The sequence below is a fragment of the Lentinula edodes genome (assembly GCF_021015755.1).
Source record: "Lentinula edodes strain Le(Bin) 0899 ss11 chromosome Unknown C8R40scaffold_3, whole genome shotgun sequence".
NCBI classification, from domain to species: domain Eukaryota; kingdom Fungi; phylum Basidiomycota; class Agaricomycetes; order Agaricales; family Omphalotaceae; genus Lentinula; species Lentinula edodes.
In genome coordinates, this window is record NW_025764309.1 from 1112311 (window position 1) to 1126946 (window position 14636).

At 46.5% G+C, this 14636-nt stretch overlaps 6 protein-coding genes across 6 annotated transcripts; 3 read left to right on the top strand and 3 right to left on the bottom strand.

Moving 5' to 3' along the window:
* Positions 1-186: 186 nt before the first annotated feature.
* C8R40DRAFT_1066095 (uncharacterized protein) lies at positions 187-844 on the bottom strand (the record flags this gene model as incomplete). The annotated part of the gene is made up of 4 exons (XM_046225723.1): positions 187-252; positions 312-423; positions 516-593; positions 726-844. 4 exons carry the CDS (start codon positions 842-844, stop codon positions 187-189), a joined length of 375 nt encoding a protein of 124 aa, XP_046091040.1.
* A 380-nt stretch (positions 845-1224) lies between these two features.
* C8R40DRAFT_455108 (uncharacterized protein) lies at positions 1225-3096 on the top strand. The gene is made up of 5 exons (XM_046235114.1): positions 1225-1679; positions 1748-1934; positions 2004-2074; positions 2128-2165; positions 2218-3096. Exons 1-5 carry the CDS (start codon positions 1483-1485, stop codon positions 3003-3005), a joined length of 1281 nt encoding a protein of 426 aa, XP_046091041.1. The 5' UTR covers positions 1225-1482; the 3' UTR covers positions 3006-3096.
* On the top strand, positions 3097-5091 carry C8R40DRAFT_455130 (uncharacterized protein). Its single transcript, XM_046235115.1, has 4 exons — positions 3097-3517; positions 3578-4499; positions 4553-4653; positions 4700-5091. Exons 1-4 carry the CDS (start codon positions 3188-3190, stop codon positions 4769-4771), a joined length of 1425 nt encoding a protein of 474 aa, XP_046091042.1. The 5' UTR covers positions 3097-3187; the 3' UTR covers positions 4772-5091.
* A 437-nt stretch (positions 5092-5528) lies between these two features.
* On the top strand, positions 5529-8782 carry C8R40DRAFT_1245013 (uncharacterized protein). Its single transcript, XM_046233614.1, has 8 exons — positions 5529-6024; positions 6077-6508; positions 6565-6609; positions 6669-6746; positions 6800-7198; positions 7259-7841; positions 7902-8587; positions 8651-8782. Exons 1-8 carry the CDS (start codon positions 5554-5556, stop codon positions 8669-8671), a joined length of 2715 nt encoding a protein of 904 aa, XP_046091043.1. The 5' UTR covers positions 5529-5553; the 3' UTR covers positions 8672-8782.
* C8R40DRAFT_1083741 (uncharacterized protein) lies at positions 8783-11369 on the bottom strand. The gene is made up of 5 exons (XM_046227278.1): positions 11169-11369; positions 11069-11115; positions 10987-11013; positions 9776-10933; positions 8783-9723 (listed from the first exon to the last, which is right to left on the bottom strand). The coding sequence occupies exons 1-5, from the start codon at positions 11171-11173 to the stop codon at positions 8828-8830; spliced, it is 2133 nt and encodes a 710-aa protein (XP_046091044.1). The 5' UTR covers positions 11174-11369; the 3' UTR covers positions 8783-8827.
* Positions 11370-11407: 38 nt separating this feature from the next.
* On the bottom strand, positions 11408-12967 carry C8R40DRAFT_455188 (uncharacterized protein). The gene is made up of 2 exons (XM_046235116.1): positions 12949-12967; positions 11408-12880 (listed from the first exon to the last, which is right to left on the bottom strand). The coding sequence occupies exon 2, from the start codon at positions 12654-12656 to the stop codon at positions 11727-11729; it is 930 nt and encodes a 309-aa protein (XP_046091045.1). The 5' UTR covers positions 12657-12880; positions 12949-12967; the 3' UTR covers positions 11408-11726.
* Between the last annotated feature and the right edge of the window lie 1669 nt (positions 12968-14636).

The following is a 14636-nucleotide window of genomic DNA, read 5'->3' on the forward strand; positions in this document are numbered from 1 at the left end:
ATTTGACTTTAAACCAACATCTACTTCGGAGAAACATAGTTTGATCGCGAACTTCGCTACTGCTAGAGCCCTATCGCCATCGTTCTCGCTGACCCAGTATTAAATCTATTCCCTTCTAGAATCAGGCTATGTCAAATATATACTCAAGACATCGAGCGAAAATCTCACGTTAAATTTAAAACTACCTTAAAGTAACATCCTTGCCCCGCAGCGCAGAACATTCTTTTCGACGATATGACAGATATTGAGTACCTGCAGTCCCAGTCACAACGTCTTGGGATGACAGATCCGAAGGACCCTTGATTACACACATGAGGACCTTGTACAATCTCTACTTTGAAGCTTTTCAGATCCAAAGGAGATGAAGCACGAACAGTATAATCTGGAGGCTTGATGGCTCCGGAGCTCTCGTTATAATCAGGACTTCGGGTGAAGGCAGAGCAAACTTTGGGGGTTTTCTAGCGATTTGGGTCAAGATTGAGGAATCCCTCGTATTGGCAAATTGATTCACGTACCTGTAGATGTAGATTTGAAATATACGAGTGCGTTCGTACCTCCACAGCGCAGCTGCATGAAGCTCGAGATTGAGAGTCCTATTCACAATGACAAAAGTCTTCGTGAAGAACCACCAAAGTGGTTCGGAAAGCAAGAAGAGGGAGAAAAGCAGTTCAGATGCGTGTCACGAACTGTGACGAGGACGGAGCGGACCGCCACGGTCCACTTACACCACGTGCAAGGATCGATGTAACTCCGAACCCATCGAGCGGACCTTCTGCTTCTGTTCCGCGACTCCTTGTCGTGAAAAGAGGACCGACTTCTGGTCGGTCTCAATGAGCTGCTCCATCTCAAATTCCTGGCGCTACCTTTTGCCTTCATTGTGCGGACTATTACTATATATAAGGCACGAGATCTAGAAATGTCATTATATCTACTTAAATCGATCATATCAACCATTGAAGCGCTTCATAGCTCAAGTCCTGATGACTTTCGTTATCGTGAAAGTTGTCAAGGCTGCAACACTCTCCTAGTGATATGTGCGCAGGTGAAGAAGGTGTCGTCAATTCGAATCATCCTCACCATTGCAGTTTTCACAGAGCTCCGATGCTGCGTTCGCAGCCACTATAGCTATGTTACTCATTAATGATGGTCCTCTGCATGCACTCCTTCTCGAATTTTGGAACTGGAACGACACAGGCGTTGTATTGAAATGAAAGTAGGTGCGGACGTCTGTAAACCGGCTTCCCTAGTCAGGCGATCATGGCGGGCTTCATCACGTATCTCGCAACATATCTATCTATCTATCTATCTATCTAGGATTGAATCCGGGTTGTACACCGCTCCTTTCGGCTTCTACCCGAACTCCTCTTACTTTTCGCTAGGAAACTCTGAATCCAAATCGAAAGCCTTGATTATTTAAGATGAAGTTGTGAAAGAAGCGTACGGACCGTGCCACTTCGGACAACCTGTGTAGCTGAAGGATACATGGGCTCGCTACTGATTGACGCGTGCGTACGGACCGTGCCACTGAACAACACGGGTCGTCCTTTGTTAGAGTTGCTTTGTGTTTCGATCATATATAAGACCTTAACGTCCATCCCAGTGGCCATCTTATCATCCCTCTTCTTCTCCCTGCGACCACGACTACTCACGTTATATTGTATCATGCAAGTTCAACTTTGGTGAGAATCGTCAAGCACATACTACTTCCATACACTTACACTATCATTCTCTTTTTACCATTCTTTAGGGCGAGGAACATTGCTCCAGGATCTTCAATTGAGGTAGTCCTCCCGCGGCCATTGTATCTGACGAATATTTCCCTCTCCTGCGACTTTCAAAATGCCTTCGCGCCGACCTCTCTGGTGCTTTCCATTGTAAGGACCGACCGACGTACGTCTCCACCTTTTACCATAGCGACTCTCATCGTCGGGCAGGTAGGTCATATTTCGCATGAATCTCGACTCTAATTAATCTAACTGTTTAATCATTTACATAATTGACAGTCTTTGACGCAACATATTCATGTTAGACTAGACGCAGGTATCAAATACGTACTAAGTGTTAAGGGGTCGAAGTAAGTCCAGACATTTTTGACTCCTGGCTGGTTTATATTCATATAATGCCTAGTACACTATCTATCTTGGGGTATCACTCTCAGGTGAACGGTACGTCGAGCTTTCCGAAGTGTCGTACGGGAGGACTAATTCGTTCTGTCAGATACATTGATCCAACCTAACATGGAGAGTGCAAATCAGAATTCCAACGATCTGGGGGTAACGGCCGCTACTCCTGCTATCACTATCTCGCCTCCGATAATAAACGGTACTCAACAGCCACCTTCCGGCTCAGGCTCTACCAATCCCACTGCCGGCAATGTTGCCACTTCCAGCCACCCTTTAACAGTGGCTGGGCCAAGCGACGGAGGGTTGACAGGGGATGGTCGGTTCGACAAAGCACCTTCGACCGGATTTAACTACTCGAGCGGTCAACGTCCCACTGAGTCGAATAAAACCGTAAATCTTCCGGTTCAAGCACCGAGACCCGAGCACTATGGGTCCGCTATGGGTTCCAATAACGGAGATCATGCTGCGAAGAAGATGAAAACTGAAGATGGGAATGCCAGGAGGCAGTATTTGCCCACTGGCACCGGAATGAGTGGACAAATGGGTGGAAGTTATACTGGTAGCGAAAGAAACGACACTCCTGGAGTCATCAATCCCAAAAAGAGGAAAGCAGCTGCCGATAGTAATACTGGTGCATCTCCTCTTGCTCTTCCCCCTCATTTTAACATGACCGCATCTTCATCCTCTGCCGACCGTGCCCAATCAAGCTCCCCGCGCCCTCCTCCAGCAGCTTACCCGCGCCAGAATTTTTCGAATACTTCGGGGACGAACAATTCTCATTTGAATACGACCCCTCAGGCTGGTCCTTCCAACTATCAGAATACCAGCTATTCCAGCCGGAATCCATTTGCGCCTTCTCCTACAGCTGGGAATGACATGTAATATAATTCCGCTTTATGGTGTAGTAACTCCCGCTCGAACATGTCTACATTGTGGCTGGGAATCGTTTTCAATGAGACTCGGAATTGATAATGAACAGTCACGAGAACTTGAATACGGAAAATTCATAACGAATCAGGGTGAAGGAACTAGGTTATTTGTCAAATTTCATAACAAGTAGCTGTATGCACATGTTCCTGGGCAATCGATTACTATTAGATATTTCGCTGGTCTTATTTGCCTACAGTCAACTTCGGTTTCATGGAACTAACCTGCTGGACTCGGCCAGATTGAGAAAGATGTGTATTGGCACGGTTCGACGGGCCGTTCAAGGTGCCAACACCGCAGTAAATTTAGCGCTCTGGCCACATTTGAATCTTCCTGAACACCCATGGAGAAGACTCAGGTCTTTTCAGCTCCGACTGCTTGTCGGTGGCTTAGATTATTATCGATGGATGCGTTGCGTTGCCAGGGCAAAAAATCGCTCCTCTCCATTGGGCATGGATTCATCACAGGTCTGCATCCAACTAAGCCTAAAAAGCGCAAGTAATCTGATTGATATGCATATGTCGCAGAAATGGAATATGGAATGTCGAACATCTGATCTTCTTCGTACGCGTTTGAACGGTTCTCCGTATCTATATTATAGCACAACTCCACCCCACCAACCCCCCTTCCGGCTCCGCGTCATGAAACCCAGGACTCAAACCCCCCGTCGTCGGGGCGAATATCTTCCACGACAACCTGGAGAGCTGAACTCCGCTATCTATATATGCTGGTGTGACGAATGTTCTAATTCAGGGGTGTGTGTTGTGAAACCAGGGGGTGATGCAATCTCTGGACGATATTTCTACAGCGAATACGAGCTACGTCAGCACTTGGCCAATGGTCGAGCAATAGATCGTGGTCGTATCGATGCTTCGCCTGAACCCTACTCCTTACCAACGATGTCCTTGTTCACTCAGTCTGAAGCCGCTCTCCCAGAAACTGTGTTTGACCCTCCAAACGTCGTTTCTCCTTCAGTATCCTATCCTCTTCCTCCCAGTTCTCTCAGGGAGACTGAAGAACTTGACACTCCCATCCCTGAGGCGTCGAAGCCCACGACAAACATATTATATGAATGGAAAACACTAGAGAACATTCAACTCCATCTGCATGATCTGAAGGAGAATCCTCTTCGATCTTGGATACCTGCCGACATTCAATTTCGAAGTGATCTGGGTGGATCCCCCGACTTCAAAGATTTCATCTCTTGCCTTCATGAGGACTCACGCAATTCAAGCTTTCTGGGACATGTAGACTGGTTGCGGAACAGCCGAATGTTCCTTGATAACACAATGCCGTTGAAAAAGCTTTCTGCTGCCTTCAGCTGCAAGCATAAAGTGGTTTGTACCGCTCTTGAAGTGGAACTGGAGTATTGTAGACGTAAATTAGAGGTGGAATGGGACGAACGATGTCAGAGGGCGGCTGGCGGTCAAGAGTCTGTTCATTTCACTGGTGCGATATTCCTGTCGACGAAGCAAGCTTTTTGCTCATCAGTCCTCCACTAGATATCTCTGTAGGCGATCTTGAATCTAGGAAATCTATTTTCTTCATTGTGCTTGTAGTCGCTGCTATGCTGCACATCATCTGCGATCTTTCGTCCGTTCCGGTTGGCTTTCTGCTTGGAAGTTTGCGCATCATTCTGAAAATGACAGATTGCGCCTCTCAGGAAACCGATATGCACATACCAAAAGATATACGAACCGTTATTGATAGACTCGCTCTAAATCCAACATACACCACTTATGTTTGCTGTCCGAAGTGTTTCCAGTTATACGATATCGACAACTATCCTGAATTCTGCAGCAATCGGTCAGCCCCTGCTAGCCCTCCTTGTAACCGTCGACTACGATCCTCCCTTGGCTCGTCACAGGATTCTCCACGTCCAACAAACCCAGATCGCCGGCGTCCAACTTCAGTGAGATCTTATCACTATCAGGATTTAAAGCAGTGGATTACCTGGATGCATAACCGTCGCGACATCGCACCACATCTCGAACGTCCTTATGATCCAGAACCACCTGCCGATGGGAAAGTGAAAGATATATGGGAATCCGCTTTTCTCCGTACCTTCCTTGGTCCGGATGGCAAGAACCTTTTTCTGTCTCCCAATGATCTCAATGAGAGTCGTCTGGTCTTTAATCTGAACGAAGACGGTTTCAATCCGTATGGCAATCGTATGGCGGGAAAGAAAGCTTCCGTAGGCGGAATTTACCTCGTCTGTTTGAATCTTCCCCCCGAGCTGCGACTAAAGCCCGAAAACATCTTCTTGGTAGGTGTAATCCCTGGTCCCAAAGAGCCGTCCGCTCATCAGATAAATTACATCTTGCGACCATTGGTCGACGATCTTGTGAAACTCTGGAACGATGGTATCTTCATGGCACGAACTTATCAGCATCCCCGCGGGCGTTCTGTTCGAGCTGCTCTGGCTTTGCTGGTTTGTGATATGCCCGCAGCACGACTTCTCGGTGGATTTGCGCACTTCAGCAGCAATGCTGATCCCTGTTCAATGTGTAAAACCTCGGACCTCAACAATCTGAATTCACAGTCGTTCCTTCCCCGAACTAATGAGGAACATCGTCGAGGGGCTCGTGCTTGGTTGGCTGCGCAATCTGAAGAAGAGCGTGATATACTTTTTCGCAGAAATGGAGTTAGATATTCCGACCTCTTGCGGCTTGACTACTGGGATCCTGTTAGGAATACAGTCGTTGACCCCATGCATGGTTTTTACCTCCGCATACTTCAGCGCCACTGTCGTCAAATTTGGGGTATGAACGTTGAGCTGGTAGACTGCGAGGGCTTATGGGAAATCAAACTTCCAACAGAGGAGGGAAAGGCTACTGCAAAAGAAATCTTCGATCATGGAACTGCCAGTAATCTGAGGAATTTGAAAGCTGACTCTCTACGATATCTTGCTCTTCAGGAGGGTCTTGACTATCGACGTAATAAGAAGGCACTTGCCGATTCACTTCTACAGTTGGTAAATGTATCTATCCCGCGACTCACAATGTAGATATCTGACTCAATTACAGCGAGTGGTCAGACAATGGCAAGCTCTGGGGCTTCAGGACATGACACGACCTGCTCAAGACATACCGTCACCCGATCACCCTTCGATTCCTCCAACAGCCTCGCTCTCAATGAATCAAACTTCCGTAGATCAAGAGCTTGAAGCCGGGCAAACTCCAAGACAAAGGGATTCGAGTCGGGCACCTCAAGACGATTCATTACCTAGTCACCGTTCGAGCTCTGTAACAGCTTCCTCGAACAATAAAAGTTCCGCAAATCAAGAGTTCAACGCTGCGCATCAGGCATTCCTAGATGGACAACCGAAAACTCATTTCAAGAAATTGTCCACCGAGACGATTCAAAAATTAGCAAATCTATATGGGGTCCATGCATTCACGCCAGCCGGTGCCCCTTCCCGAGCCAAACAAACACTGATAGATGCGTTGTTCAAATGGGTGCGCTCTTACATATCCTAGTTTCCATAGATATTGAATTGCTCGAGTCTGTTTAGAAAACTGAAAGTAATGTGGACCGAACATCGATGAACGATACTACGGTTCCGTATTTTTTTTCCTCTGCGGTATATCAATAATGCTCATATGCTGTTTGACGTAGCTCCTTCGAGTCGGAGCTAATCCGGCTTTACCTCCTCTCTCGACTTATGCCCCCATTGGAGCTGGCCCTTCTGCCCAGGTACGCCCTAGATGTTGATACATTTTGATCGTGTACAATGATGCCCGTTGTAGAATGCTCGAGTTCAAGGCGTATCACGTTCAAGTACTCATCATACTCAACCTGGGGAGCCCAGCCGCGATGAACATCTCAAACTCTTTCTCAATGCCACAAAATCACAAATTGATCATTACCCTGCTAAGGTTCTAGAGGGTATAGTTCACGCCGTCAAGATTTGGAAGAAGGCCGCTGCTGGCCCTCGACCTCATCGAAACAAGTCTCCGAGAGGTGACCTGTCCGAAAATCAGGTTGACGATTTTTTCGAAACACAGTCGAACGGTTCTCTTGATTATGAGCCATATGACCTGGATAACTACGATGAAGGTGATGATCGCTCAGATTCTTCGGAAGAGGAAGTTGAGATTGTGATACCTTCAACCAACAAAGGAAAGCGCGATCTTATACATAACATCGTGCGTCAGCTCTCATTCTCCATACGATTCATTGATAATCACACCTTTCCCATACCTCAGCGATTCGAATCTGGTATCACCAGTGAGAATGGTCAGCTTTTGAACAAAGCAGCAACTCGCCGATCGGGCGTTCTAGGGAAAGACACTCTTGCTGCCATTCGAGAGGACATGGAAAAACTTCGAACTCCGTCTTGGATGGCTGCTGCTCCTAATCATCCCGGGGAGGCTTCGCAGGGAAAGTTCACCGCTGATCAATGGCGAACATTTTGTACTGTCAATTTACCTATCACTTTGATTCGCCTTTGGGGTTCTTTGCCACATGAAGAACGCAGATACGAAATGTTGGTTAACTTCATGCATCTTATCACTTCTATTCGTCTAGCGGACATGCGGGTAATGACAGAAGAACGCATCCAAACTTTCGAACGTCATTACAGAGCATATCTCACGGGTATCATTGGTTTCGAGATGAAAGACCGTCTTGGTGGTTTATACCCTCACACTAGAGTCACCCCTTATCAGCACATGATGCTCCATTTCGGGGACCTTTTGCGGTTATTTGGTCCAGTCCATAGTTGGAGATGCTTCGCTTTTGAACGGTTCAATTACATTTTACAAACCACAAAAACAAATAGTCGGTTCGGTGCGCAATTTCTATGTCCAAGTGAATCAGTCCTCACGTTTGCTATGCTGCCACACATAGGGGAATTGGAGAAGACTATGTTCACTCGCTTTTGTATGATGCAAAAGCTGAAATCTCTATTCCATGGGGAGGCATTTCCGCCAATTGCGCGTGAATTGGCCACATTATATCAAGAAACGTTTGAAGACTTGGATGCTCGCGGAACTCGCATAAATGATGCCCTTGCCTATGAAGAGCCAAACTCGGATACGGGCACTGATTGGCCGGTTTCTTCATTGACAATTCTAGACGCCAGCACCTATCATAAGGTGCTCAAAATCAGCACGTCCGAGAATTGGACCGCCTCGGTTCGAATTCATGGTAGATTTAAGCAACGGGGCCTCACTTTTACTCCGCAAAAACGCTCGTTCTCAGACGCTCAGGTTGTGTATCATACAGGAACTGCCGAGGAATGGTCCGCTGGTTCCATCAAGCGTATATTCACAACCATTGGGGAATCCAAGGACGGGAATAGCGTTGGTGAAACATTTGTTGAAATACATCCGTACAGGTCACTAACGGCCCCGCATGCTGAATATGACGACTATCGCAAGTTCGGATTCGCTGGCGGTCGATTTTTCTATGACATACTCGAAAAGGAAACACTTCTTCTTCCGCTGGAGAAGATATCTGCTCATTTTGCATATTCAATGCAATCTCACTCGTTGATTGATGCTTCCATCATACATGCTCTTCCCTTGAACAAGGTCAATTTTGTGCTGATCATTTGTTTTCATCTCATTCTCATTACATTCTTGCATCCTGTTCAGGAAAGTGAATTTACCATCTAACTTCAAGGACCACTGAGCACCTTGACACTGAAGCTCTACTTATCTATTTTACTCTGTCTCCTGTATGTCTATAGCAAATAACTTGATTACAAAAAGCAATTGAAAGTGAATACAAGATAAGTAGCACGTTAATAAATTTGTATTGAACAAGTAAATCTATAATCGACGAGGCAGAGAAGGTGGACGACCAAGAATGTCAAAGGCACTTTGAACATAAAATTGAGCAAGGATCCTCTCCCATTCCACTCCTATTGAAGCAAGTTTAGTCAGATCCATTTCAATACCACGTCTCCAAATTACGGGCTTCTCTCTCGGCCAAGTATCCATCAGTGTCCAGAAATGCTTCAAAGCAGCATATCGTTCGCTCCAGCTGACGGCTGCTAATCCTAGATCTACACTGGCATGTGGGGTCAAAGAATCAAAGAGCAAGGTGTGGCTAATGAGTGTCCTTCTACTACGTTTATGATTTGCAGTCGCTGCCTCTAATTCGGCAACAGACAAGCTGGGACTAGGCTGGGGTCTGCTCTGGTCCAGTAGGTCGTCGACGTACAGCAGTTCTGAACGAAAATTAACCATGCATAGCTCACGAATGAGTTGTCTGCTTCTAGTAATATCAAAGTCACCTTCGACAGTCCTTGGCCTGTAGCTCATCCTTGTATCATATGATTTGATGGACTGCTCGACCAAATTTTTAGCATCCAACGCAACTTGTGTCTTTGGCGTGATGACTACCCCTTCTTCCAAAGGCTTGATAAAGGTATATGCAAGCACCTTGCGCCATACATCCACAGTTTGAGGGGATTTACCGGCCTGTAACATAGCAAGCCAAGCAGGCCTAATGTGTTCCCAGGTGTAGAAGTAAGGCGATTGACGAGTCTTGTCTTCCAGGCCAAAGAATAAACCTGGGTCTGGGGCAGGAAGCAATTTTTTCTGCGCCTTGATTCCCTCTTGACGAATGGTCTTATTTACATTGTACCATCCAGGTATGGCCGGAGGAACTCGCGGATCGTCATTTGGAAGGTCAGCAAATATGTCGCGTTGAGATTTCGGTGCTATCGATATAAGTAAGCTAGTGTTCAACAATGTTAGAGAAATCAGACGTACGATTGGTGGCAAGCTTGCGGTTCCGTCCCCCTCTTTTGGGAACTTGATGGCGAGACCGATGAGTACCTTGTGCATTTGCAGGAGTCGATTGTGCGATAGCAATAGTACTTGTTGGCGATTCCGCCGGTGCCATGATTCGTCCTCGAGCAAGTTCATAAGAAGAAGCATAGGCACCAGGAAGGTGCATATTCTGGAAAGGGCTCACGGTTTCGAAGCAGTTGGCAGTAGCTGAACGAATCACCGAAAACTTTATGTCAGACCCAGCCTGTGTAGTTACAAGAGGTGGATAGGGAGGATCTGCAGGCGCAACTTCTACCAGAGGAGGCAAGGGTTTCTTCAACGATACAACTGTTGTGATAATTTGACGGTCAAAGGCCGACCACGGACGTATGAAAAAGACAGGAAGGCCAGCTAGAAACAACATCCTGGCGTCTTTGTCATCCCAGACGAAGGATCCCATCTTTGTGTGCTGAACAAATGCAGGTCCAGATGTGTTCATGTCATTCCTCTTCCTTACGTCCCGGTGAAAATCTAAAATAGCTTCGATAGTAAGCCACGCTCGCTGTAATTCGCTTAACCCGCATTGTAGAACTCGGAGGGTAGAAGAAATACCGCGAAGGCGAGTGAGGCATAGATCAATAGTATCGTTGTTTTCTTGGATTAAGAAATGTTCACTGCTAGATATACTGGCCTCAGTGAGAAACACTCGAGTCCGTTGCCGAAGCAATGTTATCTTGTTCTCAATAGGCTCCAAGACACGCTTTGTCACTACTCCCTCTTTGCGCTCCCTCCCCTGCTCTGTGAAACCCATATCTTGTTCCTGTAGATTCATCCACATTACAAAATCCTCAAACGGGACTACGCCAGTTGGCTTCTTTGTGACAGCAGCGAAAAACGGATATCGGGGATTGAATGGTTGAGGCCAGGAAATTGGATCATCTGGACCATATCGTGCGTCACGACGACGATATAGGTCGCGTGTGGAGCCCAAGGGAGGTTCAGGAATATAGGTGCAATTAGGAGAGGTGACGAATTCTTTTGTACGGGGAAGGTTTGCACCACAAAGACCATCGGAGAAAGTCAACTCGTTCAAAACAGAGTATAGTTTGGTGAGATGGGGTGCGTCATTCAAGATTTCAGGGGATGTCGGTGATAAATCTGGAAAAGAGGGTCATTCAACTGCTTAGTGACAAAGTTTGTGTCGGTCCTACATGTGATACCCGCCGTACTCGGATTGTCTAGTATCAGAACCTTTCAATGTAGATCGGAGGGAAACACAAGTTCAATACATACCATTTTTGCGACGATTGCGTACCAGATCATTATCAGTCAGTGCAATACTGTCATTGTGAGGTGAGATGCATCTTTGATTAAGTATTACGATGCTGCAAACCTCATCGTTTTAACTAGATAGTCCTTGGAGGAATACAGCGAGAGAGAATATCTGCGAGTTGCGTCGAGGAGAAAAAAAAGCAAAAGGGTTTTCAGTGAAGGAGCAAGAGAATATTCGCGACCTGAGTCGAAGAGAAGACCACAAGAAGTGGTCACAGTATTATGTATATGCTGCTGAGAACGTTGAGGCTGAGTTCTCTCTCATCATTAGCGCCCATCTTCAAACACTGACTAAACACAAACAATCGGGCGCTAAATCTCCGAAGTACGAACCTGGTAACTTCTTGCAAGCATTCAGATAAGCATTCAACTATGAGCTGATCAGCGGAAGGGTACCGGTATATCTTGACTACTTTTAGTTTGTTTCTGCTCCATATGTCCAGCAGGACAGCATTAGAGAGCATCTCATTATCTGAGTGTTATTTTGATCAAAATGTGAACGTCGATGCAAAGTTTGTAAATGACAATACATAAACTAGCTGCTTCCTTCAGCACTAAGTTTTCTAGAGAGCAGCCATTTTAGTGAATCGTTCGAAGGTACATAGGACGCAATAATATATTAATCAAGAGTGTCACCGTGAAATGAAATTCTATGAAGACAGGTGGATGTATCCCCCCAGTTATCAAGTATTTGAACCAGTACAATGGATGTTTGAACTGGAGAGAAGGTAGAAAACATCTGTTGGCCTCCTTCCGAAGGCATGTAGACAATTCTCGCCACTTCCATAAAGGCCGTGGAAGAATTGAAGATCGATGGATCGAGAAGTTGTTCAACTACGACGAAATCCTCCCAGGCTGACAGTCTGCGAGCATCAACCAGGATATTCTCTTGCGAGACAAGGGCTTGCATAACGATGACTCTAGGAGCCTGCCTGAGCTTGACTCCAGGGTCACCGTCGGGAGAATGGATTGTGAATCGATTCCAAATGATGGAATCCGATAGAGCAATAGCGATGTGACCTTGTGAGCCTGCAAATTTCCAACAGTTGGACAAAAGAACCTCCTCCTCTAGAACAACACGCGGAGGATTCATGTGCATTTGCGTTTTATCATAGCCCCTAAGGACTGAAATCAGCCCAGCCACGTACGAAAGAGGACTCGATCCTTCAGTAGGAGATGTGAGCGCCGGCAAAACTTTGGCGCCGTTATTAGCAAGCCCAAAGTCTAATGGAAGAAAATTTCGGGAGGGAGAATCAAGGAGAACAGGAACTTGCAAGACGGAGGTCTCCTGTTCGCTTTGTGTGGTCGTCGTAGTGGTAGTGGCTGGTCGAGGAGGATAAGGAAACTGCGCACTCGTTGCAGGCCCAAAGAGAGCATCGTTATATGTGGAAACTGTTTCTGTCGGTGCAGCTTCAGTTCTACCACAGAGACTAACGTAGTAATCGGCATTGCAGTTGATCGCACGCAATGGCGCGAAGAGGTCCGGGAGAGCACAACTACAAATGACACCCATAGTGGTGCACGACATTCCAATTAGCTTCTTCGGCATGCGCGCTGAAGGGAAATACTTCTGAACAAGGTACGCCAACACAAGGGGAAGTGTGATCAAAAGAGTAAATCGATGATTGCCAAAAAGCCTGCACAAGACTGTTACAACACACGTCCAGAAAGTGCCTCGAAGAAATGTGGGGCTTCGTACTGCACTCGTGCGATTTTCGGTTCCATTGTCTTTCAAGCGATAAGTGTCAGTTTTTCTCCTACGGTTGCAGCGTTCTTGGTTTAAACGTTGGGCCTAATATCAGTTGAGAAAACAGACACTGCCAATCTAAACCTGTACCCACCTTGAGTATATTAGGCTCTGAAGAGTCAGGAAGAGTGAACCGTTGTGCGTTGAGTCCTTGCAACAACATGAGGGTTCCGCGTGAAAAGTTTTCATTCGGCTCACGCCACTCGATGACGCGTAACAAGATCATAATCAAACACTTGGCTCATATGAATGTTTCCGAATCTTTGAAGGTATAATAATCATTTCAAGTATACAAGGAAGGTACGGTATCAGGACAGCTTCAGTTTAGAAGAGGATGATCTTTAGGCAAAGGACGGTCAGAGCGCCCCTTCACTGATAAAAAGCGTTTCGCTTCACTGCAAATAAGATCAATACTGTGCATTGACTTCATGATCAGTGGTATACATACCGTGCGATGTCGCCGGGCAATTCCAGAGAGACAGCGGGCAAAGGAGACAAGATATTTCGCCGTTCTTGATATTCTGTGAGCCAGGCTGGATTGTACCAATTGATTGGTAATTGTAAAGACGCAGCGTCCGCTTGCATGACCATGTCAACCCTATTCGAAGGATACCGCGGATGCGGAAGCTCTCCAGGTGAATACTTGCCATGATCCAGGTAGCGACCACCCATATACCAGGCGCTCAGTAGGGCTAGGAAGTCGGCTAACTCTTGCGAGCGCCACTCTACCTGTGTTTTGTAATACTTTCCGTCCATACCAGTTTCATCTCCACTCATACATTCTGGTGTAAGACGCCGTATGAACTTGGCAAGCTCACCCAAAGGGCCTGGATGGTAGCGGTAGATTTGGTGGAACGCCTTGATGCGCCGATGCAAGAGCTGATATTTGCAAAGGATTAGAAAATGAGAGCAGGCAAAAAATGAGGCCTACTTTATGTCGCCGAGCCAACCTTCTGGCGCGTCGTTCATCATCCTTTTCCCGTGTTGACTTCTGCCTTCCCTGCAGGGCAAACTCTCTTTTCAGCTGTGTGATATGCGCAATAAAGGCTTCATAAACGTCTTTCTTCTTATAGTTCCCGAAGCCCTCCTGAGACCGAAAATGCTTGCAAAAGACTTCGGCAGCAGCTTTATTCCAGGCTGTCCGCCGACCGTGGTGCAGCTGCAAAACAAAGTTCTGGACAGTCGGACCGTCGTGTCTGGAATTGGCAAAGTCCTTAATGGTTCCCGGCGAAACGGTAGCTAGAAATTTCCCTGTCGGAGTAAGCGGTTCCGCACGGGTTTCGTCGACGCCCAAAATTCCCAAAAGGACGCCGGTCTCGTTACGAACTAATTCCGCGAGATAGTTTTTACCCTCAGTTCTATGAGTGGGCGGGTTGTATAACTTGGGAGAGAATTCTGAGTCTGCAGATAAATGCTGATCATTGCTGTCATGTTCAGGGCGTGCAAAAGAAGGTGCAGCATTATCCGAAAGAGCACCGACATAGCGATAACATCGATTTAAAATTGCTTCTAATGTGTCAATATTGATGTTGGGGTCATTCATCTGGGACTTGAAGTGAGATTGCTAAAAGTTGATTATCATCATTGAGTTCTCATAGTTGATGACGGGAAGACGCACCATAGATAAGGATTTCACACCATTCTGGACCAAAGACGACAACTCCCCCATTAGGCTAGCCAGCACTTCATCTTCATTAGAGTAAGTCTTGGGCATTGGAGTATCGGGAATTTCTGTGAGAGGCGAGAGTCCTCGTATATAGCTTGCATTAGCTGTGTCAAACT

Excerpts from the sequence above, each read along its gene's own strand:
- C8R40DRAFT_455108 (XM_046235114.1), top strand. The coding sequence starts at position 1,483 with ATGGGCTCGCTACTGATTGACGCGTGCGTACGGACCGTGCCACTGAAC. Across the intron at positions 1,680-1,747 it reads ATCATGCAAGTTCAACTTTG|GGCGAGGAACATTGCTCCAG; the intron begins GTGAGAATCGTC and ends ACCATTCTTTAG. Across the intron at positions 2,075-2,127 it reads CTAAGTGTTAAGGGGTCGAA|TACACTATCTATCTTGGGGT; the intron begins GTAAGTCCAGAC and ends TATAATGCCTAG.
- C8R40DRAFT_455130 (XM_046235115.1), top strand. The coding sequence starts at position 3,188 with ATGCACATGTTCCTGGGCAATCGATTACTATTAGATATTTCGCTGGTC. Across the intron at positions 4,500-4,552 it reads AGAGTCTGTTCATTTCACTG|ATATCTCTGTAGGCGATCTT; the intron begins GTGCGATATTCC and ends GTCCTCCACTAG. Across the intron at positions 4,654-4,699 it reads GCGATCTTTCGTCCGTTCCG|ATTGCGCCTCTCAGGAAACC; the intron begins GTTGGCTTTCTG and ends TGAAAATGACAG.
- C8R40DRAFT_1245013 (XM_046233614.1), top strand. The coding sequence starts at position 5,554 with ATGTGTAAAACCTCGGACCTCAACAATCTGAATTCACAGTCGTTCCTT. Across the intron at positions 6,509-6,564 it reads TAGATGCGTTGTTCAAATGG|AAAACTGAAAGTAATGTGGA; the intron begins GTGCGCTCTTAC and ends GAGTCTGTTTAG. Across the intron at positions 8,588-8,650 it reads ATGCTCTTCCCTTGAACAAG|GAAAGTGAATTTACCATCTA; the intron begins GTCAATTTTGTG and ends CATCCTGTTCAG.
- C8R40DRAFT_1083741 (XM_046227278.1), bottom strand. Across the intron at positions 11,014-11,068 it reads ACGCAATCGTCGCAAAAATG|ACAATCCGAGTACGGCGGGT; the intron begins GTATGTATTGAA and ends TTCTGATACTAG. Across the intron at positions 9,724-9,775 it reads CCGCAAGCTTGCCACCAATC|CACCGAAATCTCAACGCGAC; the intron begins GTACGTCTGATT and ends TTATATCGATAG.
- C8R40DRAFT_455188 (XM_046235116.1), bottom strand. The coding sequence starts at position 12,656 with ATGCCGAAGAAGCTAATTGGAATGTCGTGCACCACTATGGGTGTCATT.